At 46.1% G+C, this 22,332-nt stretch overlaps 1 protein-coding gene across 1 annotated transcript in view; it reads right to left on the reverse strand.

Annotated features, from left to right (window-relative positions):
- LOC149371365 (transmembrane 9 superfamily member 1-like) overlaps positions 1-22,332 on the reverse strand; it is a 92,458-nt gene that overhangs the window by 30,164 nt on the left and 39,962 nt on the right. The window contains exons 3-7 of the mRNA XM_089565529.1: positions 12,393-12,474; positions 9,186-9,290; positions 6,568-6,686; positions 4,077-4,259; positions 337-408 (exon numbers count right to left, since the gene is read on the reverse strand). Of these exons, the coding sequence (XP_089421655.1) occupies positions 337-408; positions 4,077-4,259; positions 6,568-6,686; positions 9,186-9,290; positions 12,393-12,474 (561 nt within the window). The remainder of the gene's footprint in view (positions 1-336; positions 409-4,076; positions 4,260-6,567; positions 6,687-9,185; positions 9,291-12,392; positions 12,475-22,332) is intronic.

Below are 22,332 nucleotides of genomic sequence, written 5' to 3' on the forward strand. Positions count from 1 at the left end.
CAAGTTTAAATATGTCTCGTGTTGAAGAAATTAAGTGTTTTAAAACGTTGCAGTTCTTTTAAAACTTTTGCTTCTCAAAAACCAGCAACAAGTTTTTTCTTAATAAGGAGCAAGTTAGGCTGGAAGGGATGTATGTTTTCTATAAAACATGTGAAATGCTTCATTAGTTTCTCAGGTTAAGTGCATGAAAACAGAATCTGGTGTACAGCAACCACTTCTCCGCATATTTCATTGCACAGGTCTTTCGTGCGTCTTGAATATGAAGTAGGACATACTTTTGTCAAGAACAGTTCAACAAAAAAGCAAAAAGAAAATAAAAAATCAGGCAGTACTCACCAGAATAACACCAATGAAGCCCAAAAGCAGGAAAATCAGCACCAAAGAGTTGATCACTGACAGCCAGTGAATCTACGAAGAGATTGAGTAATGCAAAATTACCACAGCGTCACTAGACTCAAGTTATTCACTGTGAGCAGCTCCCCTCACATGTCTACACACACCAGCATATTCTCGAATGTCACTGCTGAAATTAGCATTAACACTAACACTAAATATAGTATTCAAAATATCCACACAAAGTTTCTGGAATGAACTCTTTCGGTGCTACTCAGGAAGCATTTTTGTTTTCTTTATCATTCACTACTTTTCCTTTCTGCAGCCTGCCCTTGGTTTCCCAGCTGCCCCTGTTTGCACAGCCTCAGGCAGCCACTATTTGCTTCTCATGGCCTGTGCACATTCTCCCACTCCTCCTGCTCTGATAATACGGCAGTAGAGTGCATCAACAATGATCTGCATATACCACAGCTTAGCTGCATGGTCTAGGAGTACAGAAATTCAGATTTAGTCAGATTCAAGTCACGAAGATTTACTAGCTTTCTCTCTCCTCATAAGCTTTGCTAATCTCGAAGCAGCCACCACACAGTGATGCTGCTGGTAAAATGTGATTTGGAGCAATTTTGTGCAGCAGAGGTACCGTATTTTCTGGTGTATAAGATGCGGCTTTTTTTCGAAAATCTTGCTGGTGCGTCCTATACAAGGGTGCGTCTTATATGCGAATTTTTCATCTTTTTTTTTTGCGAGTTCATCGATTGCTCCGGTTCATGCTCAAGCTTTTTTCACCTAAAATATATCACTAGCAATAACGCGGTTGTAACACGGTTAATACTTCAATACCGGGACCGCCGTGAGCGACAATCTAGGTGATCTTTATCATGAAACGGCGGGGATGACGACTTCCGGGATCACAAACGCGCGGCTGTTTCGGAGGCCCCAAGCAAAAGTAATGAGAAGCGCCAAAAGATGGTTACAATCACGCTTCTCGCCATTGTCAAGACAAACCGGCGTTCTTTTTTAGTCACCCTTTGCAACTTTCTTTGCTCCGTGTACGTAGTGCATGTTTCAGCCGAGTTGATTCCAGAAATGGGTGAACCTTTTGATAGCGCATCTGAAGATGAAGACTTCGAAGGTTTCAAGTAGAAATAAAATGTTATGGACATATGGGAAGCTGTATCGTTTTTTCTTTCTTTTTTTGCTAAAACGTGGACGGCTATGGCGTGAGTGTTGCCTTTTTCGATCACTTAGCGTTGCTTAAGAATTGCTCACAGGTATGGTGCATTTCACGATAGTCGCGCAAGCGTGTTTAATTAAGCCTCACTAGCCTAACTGGGTAAACTGGGCTGCGTCTTATACACGGGTGCATCTTATATACGAACTTTCTCAGTGACAGCTTGCATATATGGCAGGTGCGTCTTATACACCGGAAAATACGGTACATCAATCTAGGAGCAGTCTGGAGCAATAAAATTTCGAATCTGGAGCACTTTGAAGCAATTAAACATTAGTTTAGCAGCACTCTGGAGCTTTTAGTTTCCAACTCTCCTAGTTTGGCAAACAACGCTAGAAAAGTTTGAGTATGACGCAAAGATATTTGCATCATTGGGGTCTTTGTCATTGACATGAAGTCGCACACGAGGGGTTCTCAATGCTAAGTTTTACACTGCATCTACTCATCAATTATGTCACAGAATGCTCAGTTGAACAGCCCATATACCGGGTGTTTCAGGAAAGGTGATCACTGATTTTTAAAAATAGGGTTTTTGAGGTAAAGAGGAACATTTTGCTGCATAGTAATACCAGTATTGACGGACGACAAAAAAAAGGCGAATCATGTCAACTAGGAAAGTTCTAATCGCTAACTTTTCAACTATTACTGATAGGCTCCTGATTGCAACTAAAGATTTGTAGCTGGCTGTTAGTAATAGCCATACCAGTTTTTAGAATTTCGAAAGCGCGATTACTTTCGCCACTGTGGCTCGACAAAATATGGCTACATCGTGCCAAAATAGATGCGCTTTCAAAAAGCATGCAGGCAAAGCAACCCCTCCAGTGCATGTAACTAGCCGAAGTAGCCAAATTTTGTCAAGCCACAGAGCTGAAGGTCATTAGTGGTCTGCTACAAATCCCTAATTATGATCAGGGGCCTATCAGTAATAGTTAGAAAACCGAGACTGGAACTATGGATCATAATGAAATTAAGTGGCCACATTCAGAGAAGTGGGTGTGAGTGAGGCGATATGAGTGCACCCATGAGTGAGTGTGCCGACCTATGCTCTCCACAAGCTGTTGCTCATCAGCTGTCAGCAACAATGTTCCTGTAAAAATTATATTCTGGCAGATGCAGTGTGCTGTAAATGCGGAAACAGCGATACCTGCATGTGTGAACTGCACCATCAAATTATATCTGCATCACAATTAACTGCAACCTTCAATCCTTTGACTACCGCTAGACATAACTGGCCGGCCAGTCGGAATCACGCCGCCGAAAGGGTAGTTTCTAAAGACACACAGGCCTGAATCCACATCAGGATGTCAATTTCTGTCCAATTACTGCAAACTTAGGGATATAGAAAACAATGCCGCGTGACAGTCATGTTCATTATAAGTGGGCTTCAACGGACCTTAACCTTTTGAAGGCTTCGTCTACCTGAATAGCCAGCGCACAGTGCCGTCAAGTTCATAAGCAGCAAGTTTGGAGCAGTTTGGGGCAATTTTCCCGATTTTTATCAAGATGGAGCAGCTTATCTGGTTTGGTGCAGTTTGGTGCATTTGGTGCAATGGTGGGGTCACTACACCACAGGGAACTTCTAACTGGAAATCATTAGCATATTAGCCTTTAAAAGGGCATTTCTGCGCACTACGATCTATAGACACGAAAAAGAGCTCTTCAACCACTGCTTACAGATAACTGCCGCACACTTGTCTCACCTGCTACTACAGAAGAAAGGAAGCTCTTACCTACCCTATTCTTTAAGAGTGCATTTTTGGAAAGTTAATTGGCAGCGCAGTCGAATTCAATTTAATTAATCTCTCTCAGCCATTTTTTCAATAGCACATGCTTATTTGTACTATCTAAAATGAACACTAAAAAACCATTTTGAGGCCACGGCGCGTGCATTTAGAAGACTATTCCCGCCTGGGTCATGGAAAGTTCGGGTGCGGCCCTTACACGGATTTATTTTTTTTTAAACATTTCCTTCGGGAAAAAAGGGGGTGCGGCCCATACACGGGTGCGGCCCTTACACGCGTTTATATGGCATATATTTTAACTGCAGTCGCACATTTCCTGCATTTCCTGCAGGCTATATTTCCTGGCAAGAATGAGCTGTGATGTGGCTTTTATCTGTGCTACCACTTCACACACATGTGTGATGTTTTTCTGGTTGCTTCTGATTCTGTAATACACAAAGATCTCATGTGTTTTGAAGAAAGCATCTTTGCCACCTTCAGGTTTTTTGCAGTGCGTTATGCTTCTCCAGTGATTATGGTGCAAAATGATGTGCAGCAAGTTTCTACATGCACTGCATGTGTAACTTCGTAGGCTGTTTACTAGCAAAGAAGCCACTCAAGATGACGGTATGGATCCACCAACGGTGTTACTTAGAACCTGACTAGTGCTTTGGGGCATTCAAGCCAACCCAAATTGCCACTGTGATCGCTATGCATGCCCAACTGCAGTTGTTTTTGTCAGAAACCTGCGAATTCTAAACAGGATGCCACAACAGAGCATTCACACACACCTCCAGTGTCTGTGGGAAGAAAGAGCCCTGAGGACCACTCTTGGAGAGTCCACCTGGAGCTCGTTCGGAGGTGTTTGTGGGTAGCCAGCGGACGGAGTATGTGTGCGTGATGTCCAGCGGGGCTGTCATCTCATCCAGGAGCATGGGCACGCCGTCAGTCACAGTCACATTGGCCGATATCACCTGCATGCGCATGTGCGACACACGAAAACCTTTACCACCCGCACTACACATACGGAAGCTGTCTGGAGAGATTACACAGCTCGCACACAGATGTACCCTAGCTATGAAACTGGCTATGCATGATAAATATAGGGTCTCATATTCACACAAAGACCCACATAAAAAAGAGTGGGCATTCAGAAAAGAAACAAGAATGGTATTGCCTTAAGACAGGAGTCTTCAAAGTGGGTTTTGCGGAACCCTTCGGGCCTTTGGAGTGTTCTGGGTTCCCTCAGCACCTAAATCCATGCATGCCGCAACCTCCCCCTTTCCTTTACCCACTGTATTTTGAGACTAATCATACTGTCGCTGCTCACGGAAGACTGTTTCATTAAGCAGCCAGTCATACTTAATTCCATTTTGGCATTGTACGAGGGGCCCCATGTCTGCATGCTCTTTTTCGCTTGCATGCTAGGCAGGGAGGGATGAAAGCCAAGATGTAAAGGGTTCCTCAGTCCTTTCTGAAAGCCACTAGGGTTTCTCAAAACTATAAAGATTGAGGACCCCCCTGACCTCTAGTTAAGCTTCTACCAAAACCAGCTTAATTAGAGGTGTGGCTAACACCACTTCCGGCGGTGTGATGCTCGCTGATGATAAAAACCCATTACAAGACAGCATTGTGCTCAACGCTAAAGCAGCAGTATCCTACTTATTGGTGAAAGCATGACGTGTCAATCAGGGCTCTCATTCTGCTATATATGAAACAATGCACACAAGATTTTATGAAGAGAAACACCACATAACATGACTTGCACAAAAAAATCTGATGCCAAGGCTGCCCTGTAAATTTGATTATGCAATCCAAAATGCACTGCTTAAGCTTTATTAAAAGCAGACTTCTTAAGTTTAAGCATGAACACCAAGAAAACTATGAAATATGAGTGGAAAGAAATCAGAATGGTCTGCACAGTGTTCCCGAGTGCTATGCAAATTACTTAAATTTCTTGGAAATTTAGGGTCACTTTTATGTAATTAGCTACTTGCACTCCAGTAGAGACAGTGCATTCATTAAAAAGAACATAAGGTGACATTGCTATTGTGAGTCAATAAAGTGGATATCCACAAAAGAATGAAGACTGTTTGACCAAATCCCACTCAACATCTGCAGCGGTTTCTTCTGCAGAAAAAGCCAACTATTCTCAGCAGAAGCGCAGAGGCTTTAGAGAAACACTTTTTAAGTTTTTATCTTTAATGCGGCCATCCTATGCTCCTTGGTTTCGGTGACTGCTTGCTTCCCTAATACACCTGGAACTAGCAGATTAAAATCATCGAATGAAAAACATCTTACTGTGTCCAATATTAAGACATCAAAACAGGAAACTAGGGAAGTTAACAGTGCTGCATTCAAAAAGACGAATGTAATGTCATCCCATTTTGGGAGACCTGGTGACAAGAATTGCAAGCACAGAAACTTAGGCGGGCGGATGAGATTAAGAAGTTCGCGAGGATACGGTGGCCGCAACTGGCGAAGGACAGGGTTAATTGGAGAGACACGGGAGAGGCCTTTGCCCTGCAGTGGGCGTAGTCAGGCTGACGATGATGATGATGCTGATGGTGGTGGTGACAAGAGGCACGAGTCTTGCCTGCAGAATGAATGTTTTGGTGCTTGGGCTAGCCAGTTAGTGCTACACGATTCTTCAGATAGAACTCAGATAGAACTCCTTTCTCTATTTGATAGAGGTGCTGGATTTTTCTCCCCTGAATAGTCAGCAGTAGTTTACATTTTCCAAGTTTACCATAATCACGAATTACTACTTCTTCAGCAACGATATAATGCAGTCAAAGATTCCGAGAAAAAAAATGAGGCTACAAAAACAATCCACGAAAACAATTCAAATACCCTTTTATACACTCTACGTATGTTTAAAGCTTTACTACAGAGTATCTTTCACCTTCCCTTCATTGCCAGGCTTATGCAACAGCCAGTGAGGTTTCTTAGACGCTGCAGCAGCACGTGACTCGTCTTTCAGCATATGCAAAGAAGCACAAACGCAAATAAACAGCACCTTACAATGCTGTTACATGCCATTACAATAAAGTTCACTTTAGTCGTAGTTAGCATGCCTTCTGAAAACCATTTTGCATCACAACAAGAAACCAAGTAGCAGACAGAAAAGGTATCAACAGTTTTCGGGCAGGTAAAATTGCCTCAAAACGCTGTTCTGCAATACCCAGCATCTGAGCAAATGTCCAGATTCCCTCAACTCGATCAAAACCAACATACTTGTGCCACAAAGCTACCTAGAAGCTGCAAGACACTCCCTCTCACCTGGTCCCCATGGTACTCTATGTTGAATGTCAGGTGTGTCCAGAGGTACAGCTTGTGCTTGTGCGGAATCAAGGAGCCTTCTTCTAGCTGCCCGATGAAGCCCCATAACCTCAGACCATCTGAAAAGCCGACACAAAAGCAGCAGTTACGATGACGCTTCAACTGGCCGCTAAAGTAAACACACACAGAAAAACAAGAATGCAAGAAAAGAACATTACTGTCAACAGAATATCATTTTGATAAATGTTTGAGAAGGAGTGTACATACACTGAATGTTAAACAAATAGCTTTTAAAAAGGATATACCGACTATATGCAGAGCTTTGGCTCTAAATAATCAATGTTTTAACATTAAAGATTACTAATTCTAAGCTGCAAAACTTAGCAGACGAAAGTAGTCAGAGACGGCTGAAAGATTGTCATTCGAACTTCAGCAATGCCTGTGAAAGGGGAACTGCAACATTTTTTTTTCAAGCCCGATTATTCTGGTTAAACAGATTCCTCATGCTTCTCAGACACCAGTGCAAAAATAATTGTTGAAATCAAAGCAGTGAAAGAAAAGTTATTCCGTTTAGAAAATATAAAAATAAAAAGATTAAACAGACCGCATTTCATTTGCCCAATGACATGATTGGGAGCTACCAATCAGAACCGGGCCTAGCACGAACGCAGGGAGAGCTTGCATGCAATTGTTGGCATGCTAGGGCAGCCCACAGCCACACGTTTTGATAACGTCGTTCCACATATGCACCACAAACAGGGCAGGGGTGACAGCAAGGGGAGCTCCCCGATGCTTCCTTGCGACACTCCCCGACCCATCCCGTCTTCTGTACAATATGTACAAACATACTTAAATGATACAACACAAGGTAAAACTTTCCGAAATGGCGCACCTTCACACTAGATTTCAGTTACTAACTGATGACACATGGGGTTAGGTGCCCTTCAGATATTTGGGAGCCGCTGGTCGCAGTATAGCTACACTTCATCTCACAAATCGTTTGCAGCACTGTGAAGGGTAGAGAGAGCTCTCTTGTCCAATTAGGGCCAAAGAAGACGACAAATAGACTTTCAAATATTTGAGCAGGGTTGTCACTATCTTTTAATCAACTGACTTTTAATCAACAGGTAGCTCAGGGTGGTGCTCTGAAAGTACAGCAAGTGTTTCATTCACTGATTAGTTAGAAGAAAAAGTCAGCACAAATGCAGCACTGCAGAGGCCTGCTGCTAAGTGGTGCGCCACTATTTGTAAACATGGAGTCCACCAAGTGGATCGAGTCTCCTGTGCGCAGCAGCTGGACAATGGTACCCTCTCCTTCCCAGAGATGGAGCCACTAGTCGTGGGAGGGGGGCGGGTACAGAGGAACATGTTTTGCAGCATACGCCATTATGATTGGCTCATATAGCCACAGTCTTCACAGCACTGCAAATGACTTGTGAGATGAAGCATATGTGACATGCCAACACACCACACCAGTGACATGTTATGCAGTCGCACCAGCCATAATGGAGCTAATGAAGTCATGAGTAGTGAATATCCCAGTGCCCCCCTTTCTCCCTGGTCTAAAAACAGGCCTGGGCAATTGTTTTATCCCCTACTCATTCTTTGCTCGTGAAAAATGAAATGTACATGCATAAGTTTGTAAACTGACTCCTACAACACAAGCTTAATGCACAACCTAGCTTTCTTCCCGATATGGTAAATACCTGAGGACACAGATCGTACGAATATAAAGCTAAGAGCCAAAGGCAACTCTGCAACAAAAGCTAAGTGTGCTCTCATGTTACAAGTGTAACATTAGTCACCTAAATTTTTTCTGCTAAAATGCTGTTTCAGAAAAGACCAGTAAGGTTTCAGACATTAAACACAAAGTCCCCGAGAGTCACATAATCAGCCAAGTACTCTTCCTTCACACCTGTAATGTTACTTAATTCTAATGCTAAGCACCTAACAAAATCACCAGGTACAAGCCAAATCAATGGAAGTGTAGGATTACCAGTAAAAAGACTGAAGTCAAGGTGCATAATCACAGGACATGGAGCCTGCATAAGTACCCAGCAGAACTGTTTCTTACAGCATGTGTATAAACAACTAGCAGCAGCCCACAACTCGCATAAGGAGGTGAGCACAAGATAACACGCATGGAGTTCATACAAGATCAATTTAAAATTAACCACATTAGTTTCTTCAAAGCAGCAGCTTTTTCGTAGACAACCGTTCAACACAGCAATATTACTTCACACTAATGCTAAGTCAATCAATGGAACTGCTGCACACTATGCAGAGAAGAATTAGCGACTATAAAAGACTTTAGAATGCATAATCAAGATAACAAAACCTACACTAATGCCCTGAACACTTAGAGCTGTTGGCTGCAGTCTGCAAGTAAAAAAAAAAAAGAACTAATGAGTAACTGGCCTATTTACGTATGCATTTCTGAAAGCTAGTGAGCATAAAGAGTTACGGCCCTTTGACATAGAGCCTGTGACCTTCTAATACAAGCTGGATGCAACTGATAACTATGTGACCTACATGTAGCCTGTGGCACGCGTTAGCGGGGTGCCATGTCATACGTATGACAACCTTTGAGAATGCTTCCACACTCGACATGTACTTACCTAGAACAAACTCAAAGTAGTAGAGATCTTCAATGGCCTCCTTCAGCTTCTTGAACTCATCGGCCGACAGGTTCACTGTGCACAGCGCTTTCTTCTCTGCAGAGACTGCAAGACGCATTGTAATTAGTATCAACATTAGTTGCACACTTCCAAGGGTGTGAAACTGAGCTGGGAGGCCACATTCAAATCTCTTTTTTTTTTTTTTCAAATTAACAACTTTCTAGTTTTTATGTTTTAAACATCCCCAAAGATTCTGAAATATGTTGCAAAAAAAATTATATTGTACCTCGCTTCATTTGGAAGTTACATCCAGTTTGGTTTGGTTTGGTTTGGTTTATGGGGTTTAACGTCCCAAAGTGACTGAGGCTATGAGAGATGCCGTAGTGAAGGGCTCCGGAAATTTCGACCACCTGGGGTTCTTTAACGTGCACTGACATCGCACAGTACACGGGCCTCTAGAATTTCTCCTCCAAAGAAATTCCAGCCGCCGCGGCCGGGATCGAACCCGCGTCTTTCGGGTCAGCAGCCGAGCACCATAACCGCTGAGCCACCGCGGCGGCTTACATCCAGTTGTAGAACCCTTAAACCTGTATTTTTAGACTGAAACTATGTTGTTTTTGTCTCTAATGCTGGCAGTTTATTCTCCTAATATTAATCAGCTGCCAAATGTGAGAAGAACCGTGAATTCCTCTATGTGCTATGCCGAAAAAAAGTAGTGTACAAAATTGAGCTATCCTGTGGACTATGCTACAGTGGAAAAACAGGGAGATGCGTGAATGACCGCTTAAGAGAACACGAATCCGCCTTGGCATCACTCCCCCAAAACTAATCTTGCTTTACATTGGCTTGAGTGCAAATGCACCCCAGCTTTCAGTAGGACAACCATTTTGTACAAGCATAGAGACCAGCGCATGTGGGAAATAGTTGAAGCGTTCTTGATTCATCAAGAGCAAGAAAAGTGCGTGAGCAAGCCATCTCCTGTGCTCACTCAAAAAAAAAAATTGATTATCTCAGCAGCCAAGTGACTAGTGCTAGTGTTACCTCCTTCCTTCTTTCTTCCTGCTGGCTGACGTACTCAATCAGTGATGCAATGCCACGTGTTGATTGTGCTTAGGTTCTCCTATTTATTGCACCATCATAGCAATAAAATCATCAGTCGTAAGTCAGCGCCTGTGTCTGCCCGCTTCTTTAGTCCTATCTATTTTGCACTGTACCTTTTCCTGCGAAATGTACCAACTAGCCCAGACAAGTACCCTTTTGCAGTTTAGACATGTCTACGCCAACTGCTTTGTAAAAAAAATTAAAATATTAACATCTGTGTAGTGAAAAAAAAATCTAAGATTGCCATCTTCTATAGTACGCACTCAGAAATGCAGTGAATGTTACACCAAAGCTCTATCACAGTCTGTCAAGTTTGCACACTTTCCCCAAAATGTAGAAGGGAAAAAATTTGCAGAAAAAATTCTTCAAATATAATGCTGAAACTGCGGTATGTGCACTTAAGCTCGGAAGCGTTACTAGCAGGCAGAAAGAATTTCATCAAAATCCACCAAAAACTATAGTTGGCACTGAAAGCCATGTCCCCCCTTAAGTTGCATGGAAAACAGCAATACAGACAGAAATTTAGGCACAAAAACTTATCCCAGTTTAGTCTCACGTGAACATGAATGCTACGTATACGTCCAGTGTTGAAACGTACACAGCATCAAACTCCCTGTGAAAGCAAAAACTACATAAAGAACAATTTTAACACATACAAATAATACCTTACTATACCTTGATATTATATCTTGATTATACCTTGAATTATACCTTGATATTTATGTACTGCATTATGGAAAAGCCAAACTCCAATAAATTCTTGGCAAGTAACATTATGGAAGAAGCATGTCACCTTCAGGATTTTGGCTTTCATTCTCAATCACCTCAGAGGTTACAGTATACATATGCTGTACTCCTGTCATTATTAGGTTAATAAAAGGTAACTAATGTTTCGTTAACTCTACTGCCATTGCAATGTGACAAACAATGATTACTCTTCCTAATTTTTTTGTAAGGCTTGTAGTGCAGTCTTCTGGCTTGCATACGTCATGTGCAAAATTACTTTTCTTGGCGAAAAAGAAAAAAACAAGCACACGTGGGGGGTGGGATTACTAGAGAGCAAGGTGATGAACAAGCTTTTGCGTTATATTCAAATCTCCCTTGCAAGACGATTTATGGGTTCTACCTGCACCTTTTCCCTCTCACCCTCTTCACCACCTTTAAATCTTTCCCTCAGGATGCAGCTGAGGTGTTCCCACAGAGTGAGGCAGGTGCTGCACCTTTCTTCTTAAACTCCTATACTTCCCCGTTTCCGGCCGAAAAATAAATTTGCAAATGATCAATGCAGTTCATGCGGCAGAGGATGCGTTAGCATTAATGCTCCCCAAGGAAGGTGCAGCCACTGCCGTGTTCAGAGTGTGCAAGCATGTCATCATCATCAGCCTGACTACGCCCACTGCAGGGCAAAGGCCTCTCCCGTGTGTCTCCAATTAACCCTGTCCTTCGCCAGCCGCGGCCACCATATTCCCGCAAATTTCTTAATCTCATCCGCCCACCTAATTTTCTGCCGTCCCCTGCTACGTTTGCCTTCTCTTGGAATCCACTCTGTTACCCTTAAAGACCAGCGGTTATCTTGCCTTCGCATTACATGCCCTGCCCAAGCCCACTTCTTCCTCTTGATTTCAACTAGGATATCATTAACGCACGTTTGTTCTCTCACCCACTCCTCCCGCTTCCGATCTCTTAACGTTACACCTATCATTTTGCTTTCCATAGCTCGCTGCGTTGTCCTTCACTTAAGCTGAACCCTCTCTGTTAGCCTCCACGTTTCTGCCTCACAGGTGAGCACGTGGCATGATCCAATCCATCAATCACCGTACAGGCACTGTATCGCTCTCCCATCCCCTGAACGACTCTAGCACACTGAACGAATCACAGTATCAGAGTGTGACACCTCGCACTCCCTCCAATTCTGCTCAGGGGCCCCAGTTTCCCACTCAACACCCATCACACTTCCAACCCTCTTCCCTTCTCACTCTCACTTCCTCCACTTTGTCTTCTCTCCACTGAAGCTGCACATGCCAAGCACCTAAAACTTTTTGCGGCCATGCGCAGTCTAATGCTCATGCATAAAGAACAAGACAAAAAACACAGAGGAGGAATCACCTTTGAAGTGGATCTTGTACATTGATTCTGCCATTCGGTCGCCATCCAAAATCTCCCCCAGTGTGAGACTGCGATGAACAATCTGAAAGCAAAAGAAAAGAAAACAAATGCTCAGTCAGGTCCTGCCCCACAACACGGAATCATATGCTGGAAAGAATTTTATTAAGCAAAGCGGCGGTACAAATATGTGCCAGTTAAGGCCATACAAAGTGTGAGGACATTTTATATTATACTGATTTCGTTTACCTTCCAGTGCATACAAAAACACACTGCTCCTAAATTACAACCGATTTTCTTTTCATGAAATTGCAGAAAACTAGCCTCACGCGGAGGTACTCTCCCTCTGCACCTGTAGGCTCTCAACATCGCGGCTGTAGTAGGTAAGCCATGTTTTATGAACACCTAGTTCTTGCAACAAGAATGCGATTATGCGCTCAGCTCCAAGTAATATCAGCTATTGAAAAGTCCTTTATTGCAAAAATAACCACAATGATGAAACTCCCTCAAAAATTTTAAAGGGAGAAAAAAAAAACTAGCACAACATGAAAATTACAGCACAATGATTTTGAAAAACGGAAGAAAGAAATAAAAAAAAAACAAGAGGCACCCAAGGCCGCAATTATTATACATATTTGGTGACAACCATTCTGCCAACATATAGCATGGATAGAACTTACTGCTGCTAAGTTTATCTTTTTTACTCGCTCTTTTTTTCGTCAGACGCACTTTTTGTGTCGCAGGTGAATGGACTGATTTTCCGTTTTGCCCCACGGGACAATTTACCAAGCATATTCTAACGCTACGTAATTGGTTCGTTCTAAGAGGAGAATGACTCCACAAGTGGACTTTGTGACGACGCACATCAGCTACCTGCAAACTCCTACGTAAATCGAAATACGATGTGCCAAAAAACAGTGGCTTTGAGGTCTGTCGATTGTGTTAGTCTCCTCTGCTATGCAGTTATTTCCTTGGTTCTGATTAAAAGTTTTTTAGCGGGTCTTAAAAAAGGGGAAGTGAGCAGTTACAGTACAGTAAACAAGAATAATGCACAGCAGGTTATTTACAAACGAACCAGACTCAGAAATGCTCCCACTGGTCAGCAGCTGTTGCAAGAGATACAGCATGCCTGTGGGCCAGCGGAGACTGTTAAAGAGAGGAAAAATTAAAAAAAAAGGCAGGGATAAAAAGTAAATGAAAGGGCTTGAATAGGTGCTTACAAAAGTGCACATGAAAGAGTTAATGAACTTGTACACGTTTGCCCGCATAGCTCATCTCAAATATAACAAATGCAAACGTCTTAAATTTCGACGTATTCAGTTTTAGAAACCTTAAAACCTCTCGCGGAAAAGCGCGTGGAATAATCGGCTAGCATCGTGCGAAATATCAGCCGTTTCCCATTACTAACATCTCCACACCACCAATCCCCTCCCCACAAAAAACACCACTTGAACCCGGCAAGCTGGCTTCTCCTGACCGTCTCTGTAAATGAGGGAAAGCCTAACGAGGCACTAGCGAGAGGCCTGACGGTCGAAGGAGAAGCAGATGTATGAAACGCTAGTCTACCAGCAGTGCAACCGGTTAAAAAGCAGCTCAGGTAACATTTTTTTTTTTGTACTAATAACGTTGTCCGCTAAATGCACGCGCTCAAAGGCAGAAAATTTTGGCTGCGCGCAATGCACTAAACACGGGCATGCGTCGGAACGAGACCAGGCCGTACTTCTTACTCAGTGTCTAATCACAGGAAGCAATAGGCACCACGACGATTTTGAGCGCATGGAAAATTTTGCCACTGACATTGAGGGCCTTTGCGAAGTAGGCGGACACCGCTGGCGATAGTGCAAGACTTGTCCCTGGAAACCGAATTCCGCAGTTCTTACTCACAGCCATATTTAATTATTTGCTAAATACTATATCAAAAGGACACCGAGGACAAATTCAAGTGCCGGAGACCTCCACTACGGCCCCCCTTTCTCTCTTTCTTCTTGCACTCCAATCTTCCTTCCTTCCCTTACGGCGCGGTTCAGGTGTCCGCCGAAGTATGCGAGACAGATACTACGCCATTTCCTTTCCTCACTACCCAATTAACCAATTTATAAATTCAAGTCAGCCTGTATCAATGGATTACCGCGTTCTGATGACATAGACGTTCTCTGCATAGAAACCAAAAAAAAAGTAAAAAATGAAACACAAGTGTCGCCACCACCCGGCCGCTTTCGCAAGGAAGCTGCGATGCGGCGAGATTCGTCGATATCGATTTTTGAGCGCGGATCCCTGAGGCTAGGCAACACCACCATTCGCTTCCATACGGTGATCACGGATTCCTTTTCGGTATGGCAGCTGGCATAGGGTAGGGCTGATCCAAGACCAATGCGAGATGCCTTTGTCCTGCAATGGACGTTGTTAGGCTGCTGATGATGATGTTAAGAAATGGCGCCCCGATCCGGAGTCCGCCTTGCCACCACAGCGTATCTGTAAGTCTGGCCAGCGAATATTCCCCATCAACATCATTACACCTCCATCGCCATCCCGACCGTCCGAAAATATCCAAAATAACAAAGGCTACTTTAAGCGCAAAAACACACGATGGCATGCATCAAAACGAAATATACACGGAGGGGGGGGGGGGGGGGGGGGGGGGGGGGGGGGGACGATGACAAAAAAGAAAGTGTGAGCAACACACTATCGCGTTTCCAGGAATGAGGTGGACCACGCGGTGTGCTGTACGAAGCACACCGATAAGAACTGAGGCAGCCGACACAACTAAAGAAATATGGATGGTTTTTGTTCGAAGCACATAGCAAAAAAAATTCTCGTAAAAGTATACAACAGCGAGCAAAAAGAAATGAGGACAAAGAGAGACAAATCGTCATGGTGCTGCAACTTTTTAAAATTTTTTTTTCGCGCATGCAAATGAAAGAAGAAAGTAACACCGCCCTCGCCATCAGCGGAGAGCACCTAACTAATTGCCCGGTCGGGCACAGATAAGGAGAAGCTGTTTGCGCCGCAGATTGCGCTGGAAACTGCGCACACGGCGCGACACGTATTCGCAGTCTAACGACAAACGCACGTGAAGCGGATAAAATATAAAAACAAGAACAGGAGGCACAGTATACGGGGCTGCATGGGCCCCGCCCACCGCGACATTGTACGTAACTGCTGCGCGCGTCACCGTATGCAATAGCAACAAAGTGTAAAAAAAAAAAAAACAACATCAGACATGTGGGACAAAAAGGAATACACAAACACACGCGACAAGTAAATGCTCTTCGGAGGTGGCGAAACTTGACTTCGGTCACAGCCGCGACGACGAGATAACGTGGAACCGAGACACGCATGTGCCGCTGACGCAAACGGATATGAACGCGCGACTGAACAGCATTGCGGCGGACTGCGACAAAGCTCGCTATTTTCTTCGGGAACGCTCAATGAAAAGAATCCGCACAAAAAAGGCTAATCGCAATGAAGACGACAAAAAAAAAAACACGAAAATTGCCGTTCACGAGTGACCAGGACGTGCATTGCCGTCCGCTCGTTCAACGAAAGGTGGCGCGAGGCACCGCCTCGCCACAAGCTATGGGGGAAGCACTGCAGAGAAAAACTACATATAGTTTCCCAGGGTAGTCTTGTCTGTACCATGATATGAATAGGTGCGTTTCCGAAAAATAGAGACGAAAGGGTCGCCTTGGCGGCTAGGATAGTATACCTAACGGTGGTACACAAACCGACAAAAAAAGAAAGAGGCGCAGCAACGTGTGAGTGAATAAGAAACTTTAGGGGAGGCGGGGCTACATGTTGCGGGACTGGGGCCCTCAGTCCAGGGCCCCAGCAGCCCTCGACGCTGCTTCAGCCAGGCGAACGAGCAAACGCTGGTCCTACGGGTCGGGTGCGCGCGCGCGAGAGAGAATAAACTTTATTTACAGAGTCTTTGAAGAGGAAGGCTCTCTTCTGACGCAGGCGGGCTACTGTCGCTTGGTGGCCTTGATCTCTTGGATCTCGGCGATCTGGTCAGCTCTCTCTGTGAGCAACTTTTGCTGCCACAGGTCCGAGCTGCGCAGCGCGGTCTCCCACTGCTCCTCTGTGGTTATTCCGCTTAAAGAGCATCGGGCGCGCGAAGAACGCTCTCCCAACAATGCAGGTAAAGCGAGTGTACCAATCGGGTTCCCTGAAACCGACAAGTAATCATTCTCCATGCAGTAAGCTGCTCCTTTCCACAGGACAACAAATACCCCTGCCGACGTTCACGCGCATTACTATGAGACAGAGCGAAGGGCTGGTTGGTAATATGCAGATACGTGTACTGACGCATCATATATACGGGTGTAAGTAGCGCACAAGAACGGTGTTTCGTGATATAGGATAGGATAGGAAAACTTTTAATGTCCAACAGACAGAGGGTAGCCAGAGGGCTACCCGCCTAGACGATGGCCGAAAGGTCTTGAAACTGCTGTAGGTGTGCAGAGGCCACAGCGGCTGCCAGCACCTTGCAGGCCTCGAGACAACTCCACATTTTGCAGGAGCAGCGGGCTCATTCCTGCAAATGCGCTGCCAATCATACGAAAATTTGGATTCTGAGGGCACGATAGGGCGCAGTGCTCTCTCTCTCTCTCTCGCACCTCGGTGGACAACAACTGCTCCGCGACGGAAGGGCGGAAGGTGGGAGTTAAAGAACAGCGGGAGAAAGAGGCGCCGCTGTGGAGGGCTCCCGTAAAATTTCCGCTCAATGGGGTGCTCTGACGTCACAACACAAGGACGTTTTTGGCACTTCCTCTCCATTGAAACGCGGCCACCGCGTCCTCGGGTTCAGCAGCCGAACGCTGTAACCACTCAGCCACCGCCCTCTGCGCACCTCAACCGCGCCGTAACGTAAGGGATGAATGGAAGAGTGAAAGTAGGAAAATAGGAAGAGGCACTGCGGTGCAGGGCTCCGCGAAAAACAGCTGAGGTTTAACTCTTCGAACCCTAGTTATACAAAGCGAGAGCTTCGGCTGCGTCGTCGTTTTGCGAGCCGTTCGGTGCACTCTTCGGCCTCGGACGCTAGACCGGCGCGATCAGCATTCAGCTTCTTCTCCAAGTAGGAGGCTCGCCAGGAAATGTCCACGGGGTGGTGTGATGTCGCTTGCCGGCGACGTTGCAAAGCCCTCCGCGTAGCGTTGTGAGATGGCCCAGCATCGCTTTGGTCCACGCCGAAGCGCGCCCTATAAAAGCGCACGCCGTCTGGCGGAACTACCGCGGCGAAGTCACGAGGTTAGTCGCGGGGTTAAGGGCATGGTGCAGCTGTGGAGCGGCTCAAGGTGGTTGCCGCGCCGTCAGCGAAACTCGCGGTGGTGGTGGCGAAAAACTATTATTTATTTGAAGACCTAAAAAAAAAAAACGCAGGTGCGGCGGCGACACACAGGACGCGAGGGAGCACGTGCAAAGCGGAAAGGGAGGTGGTGGTGGTGAAAACTTTATTCACAACAGGGAAGTTTGGGACACACAGGTCCGTGGGCCCCGGCACGGCCCCTCTGCACTCAAACGTTCCTGTCCCGGAGGCTCATGACGCTGGCAGAGAACATCACGCGGAGAGGCGAGCGCTCCAGCGTGGAGATGGTGTTCTGAATGTTTTCTGGAGTTTTTTTTTTTTTTTAGCCAAGCCCTGGGTTCGAGGTTGTGCCCAACCTTCAGGGGCTTAATATTTCACTGGTTAATTGAAGTCTATAGGGCGGATCACGGAAAATGACCGCCCTAACTTCATTTGTGAAAGAAATAAAATGCAAGAAAAAGCGCCATAGGGCAGTCTAGGCAGAGGCTCCGCGCCTAGCACCCACGTCGACAGAACCTAGGCTCTAACTGTTAATCAGCCGATGAGTAAGCCTCTGTAAACGTTTCCCTACGTGACACCGCCGAATCATCCCCGTTTTGAACGGTCTGAGCCTTCGCGGAGAAAGAGAGCGAACCATTGCAAAATTCACTGTCGTCAACTGTAGTTGGTCCAACTTATTTCCACACATTTTCCGGTGCTCACAACCGGTCAGCGCTGTATGCGACGCGAAGAGGTGACGTCAACGAAAGCAACCAGAGCGGTGCACAAGGAATAGTCCCATACTCTGGTGACGCATGTGTCCACTTTCGCCAGTAGCCAAGTCAGAGATGACTCCAGGTTCACTTCCAATATCAAAACCAGAGATGAATAATGGGTTTACGGTTATGATCCTGAAACGAAGCAGCAGTCATCCCAGAGCAGGTCCACCAATTCAACGCAGTAAAAAAAAGAACTCGCCAAGTTCTTTCACGTGAAATCCATACAATTGTTTTCTCCGACATTCAGGATATTGTCCACAAGGAATTCGCACCGCCTGGACAAACTGTCTCCAGCAAATTTTACTGAGAGGTTTTCAAGTGCCTAAGGGAGGGTGCTTGGAGAAAACATCCAGACCAGTGGTACAAGTTTTCAGATGGCTTCTCTACCATGACACCGCACTCGCTCACACATCACTCGTTCAGTGATGTGAAATCACTTTGGAGCAGCTTTTGGAGCAGCTTTTGGAGCAGCTTTTGGAGCAGCTTTTGGAGCAACTTTTGTCGCAGGAAAGTGAGCGTTTGGTGCAGATATACACTGCATTTTTCAGTGTTTAAAACCCGTTTTCACGCGCCACCATGCACGCGCCATCTTTTGCCGCCCCCAGTAACCATGTCTGAAAAGAAAATTGACGAGCGAAAGAAAAAAAGGAATCCAGTTATTACAGTTTTAGCGCAGCTTGATCCGCTACCGCGAACGCTTCCGCGAGGGCCCAACTGCCCCTGCGCAGTGAAATGTGTGCTCTCCTCCTCAAGGCCTAAGTAGCTCGCCCTGGATGGGGTTCAGTGTATAGTGCAACGCGGATCGCGCTATGCTAAAATTGCATTTTACTAAAGCGTTACCCTCGCCGCCGCCGCCGTATCCAGTATTCTCAAAAGTTTCAAACCGCAGCGGTGGTCAACTGGCTGAGCATCCGCCACGCATGCGGCAGGTGCAGGGTTCGATCCCCAGTGCCGCCGGGTACCCACCGGTGTTACAATGGGTACAAACTTTCCCCTGGTCTGGTGCTCGACTTATCCGGGGTAAAATGCTTGGGAAATGGGTCTTTGGCCCCACATTGAGTATTCGAAGACCACGTTGCGCCATGGTATTCTTTGGCCACAGATGCCCGTGCGCCAAAATAAATCCATCATCACCATTATCGAATGTTTCGATTTCCGTGTCGCACCCGCATGGCTTTGCACGCGTCGTGCGTTCTTCTGACGCCGAGAAGCTACGATGCAAAATTAAGTTTCGTGCCGCTGAATATGCACCGGAGAACGTGAACCGCGCAGCAGGGAGTTCGACCTGAGTGAAAAACAGTTATCAGGGACTATCTACTTTTTTGTGACAGGGCAACGAAGCGAGCACCAAAATAGACGCCCGCTGAGAACTTCGCGGTATACCGTGCGTTTCTCCACTTCGGCGAAGCAAGGACGTGGTAGTTAAAACCGGCGCCGTTTGTAAATGGTTGGTTTATGGGGTTTAACGTTCCAAAGCGACCCAGGCTATGAGAGACGCCGTAGTGGAGGGCTCCGGAAATTTCGACCACCTGGTGTTCTTCAACGTGCACTGACAAAGTCGCACAGTACACGGGCCTCTAGAATTTCGCCGCCATCGAAATTCGACCACCACATGGACTTCAGAAACCAGGCGCATCACGTTAATTAGCAAAGTAAATTCTAATAGTTTCTGACTATTACCAGTACACGCCCGACTACAGTTAGAGATTTGTAGCCTGCCGCTAGTAGTAGCCACATCAGTTCTTTTTTTTTTTTTTAATTTCGAAAACGCGACTACGCTCGCCGCTGTGGCACAACTAATTTGAGCTGTTTCTTGCGCCATCCGAAAACCGCGCGCCTGCGGGAGGGCGCAAACAGACGCCAATCAGATGGCGACACTCCGTGACGCATGCACCACGTGACATTCTGCGCCCCGCCCGCGCTGGAGCGGCCAAGTGGCGAAGAGCAGGGCGGGGCAGAGGTTGTCACGTGGTGCGTGCGTCACGGAATGTAGCCATCTGATTGACGTCTCTTTGGGCTCCCCGCAGGCGCGCGGTTTTCGGATGGCATGAAAAAATGGCACACATTAGCTGAGCCACAGCGGCCACGGTAACCGCATTACTGGTAAGGCTTATTACTAACAGCCGGCTACAAGTCTCTAATTGCAAGCGGGCGCCTATCGGTAATAGTTAGGAAGTCAATTATTAGAATTTACTTAATCACGGCTGTTTGTTGACGTCCGCCAACAACGGTTTTACTGCGTCCAAGAACCTTCTCTACTTGATAGGATAGGATAACTTTATTTAGCTCTAGCACAAGTGCTTTTATGCGGTCAGATGAGTCCATCCGCAACGGTCGGTTGCCCCTATTCCAGGGCTCCGCTGGATGCTGCCGTCAGCTGAGCTCGCCGTATCAAACCGATCTGGTCATCGCGGCAGTCGCTGGAGAGCAGACCCTCCCACTGCTCCGCACTTGGGTTTGGTATAAATGGGACGACGTCGACTTTTTGACATGCCCATGTTATGTGATACAGTGTAGGTTTTTCATGGCACCACGGACAATTGTGTGCGTAAAGTGTGGGGTGAATTTTACTTAGTGTGTTTAGATTTGGATATGACTCCGTTTGAAGTTGTCTCCATGTGACAGCCTCTTCTTTGTTTAAAGATTTGTGCGGTGGTGGGTACCGCATCCTACTGCCTTTGTAGTTGTTGAGTATGGCCCAGTATTCCTGAGGTACTGGCAGGGATTCCTCAAGGTCGTTGACGTTGGATGCTCGGTAGTTAGTATATCCTCGAGCTATCCTGTCCGCCTCTTGGTTTCTTGCCACCCCCGCGTGCCCCGGTACCCAGATGATCTTATGTTTGATCGGCTTGTGTGGTTTTGCATGTGTTTGTTGCGTCTTGCAGTCTACAGAGCGGAATATGCGGAGCGCTCTGTGACCGACTCTGCCGCAAAGATAGTTGCGGCAGGCTGCTTGTGAATCAGTAAGAATTGTCAGTGACCGCCCAGTCCGATATCCCTCCGCTGCCGCTAGAGCGACGGCCGCTTCTTCAGCCTCAGCTAACGTGCAGTCTTGCAGTGAGGCGCTGGTAATCTCGTGTAATTCCGAGTTGACTACAGTTGCCACTGCGTTGTTGTTGCCTTGTACCCTTGTTATGGCGTATGTGGCAGCGTCCACATACACAGTTGTATCCTGGAATGCGTGTGTTTTCTGTAAGCGGTCGGCCCTTGCCTCTCTGCGGTCTTTGCGGAGGTTAGGGTCCATGTTTCTTGGTATTGGTGCCACCCTGAGCGTGCTGCGGTACTCATCGGGGATCGTTTCAGTTCACAATATTTCTCGAATTTGCTCGGTGTAGCCCAGTTTCTTTAAAAGAACTCTGCCTGTGGGGGTCTGCTGTAGTCTGCGCATTTGGGAAACATGCTGCGCTTCCCGTAATTCCTCGAACGTGTTGTGCAGTCCCAAGGCTAAGAGCTTTTCAGTTGAGGTGTTATGGGGTAGTCAAAGCGCGGTTTTATACGCTTCGCGTAAAATCGCGTCCGCCTGTTGTATTTCACTCTTGATATGATTGTAGTACGGGAGACTGTATGTCGCCCGGCTGACCACTAGGCTCCTGACCAGCTTGAGTGTGTCTTCTTCTCGCATGCCATGACGTCTATGTGAGATGCGCGTAATCATGCGGGCCACTTGAAGTGTAGATGCCTTTAATAGCGCAAGGGTATGAGTACAGCGTTGATTTGACTGTACCCACATCCCTAGTACTCGTATGAGTGTCTTCTCTGGTATTGGTTCTCCTTCGAGGTAGCCTTGTAGTCGAAGTTCTTTACTGTTAGGGACTGTTCGGCTTGAAAAACATTGCTTTAAAAAATTTGTGGCGGGTTTCCCCGAAACACGCGGTATACT

This window comes from Amblyomma mixtum, chromosome 1 (genome assembly GCF_055824585.1).
Source record: "Amblyomma mixtum isolate Tamu chromosome 1, ASM5582458v1, whole genome shotgun sequence".
NCBI classification, from domain to species: Eukaryota; Metazoa; Arthropoda; class Arachnida; order Ixodida; family Ixodidae; genus Amblyomma; species Amblyomma mixtum.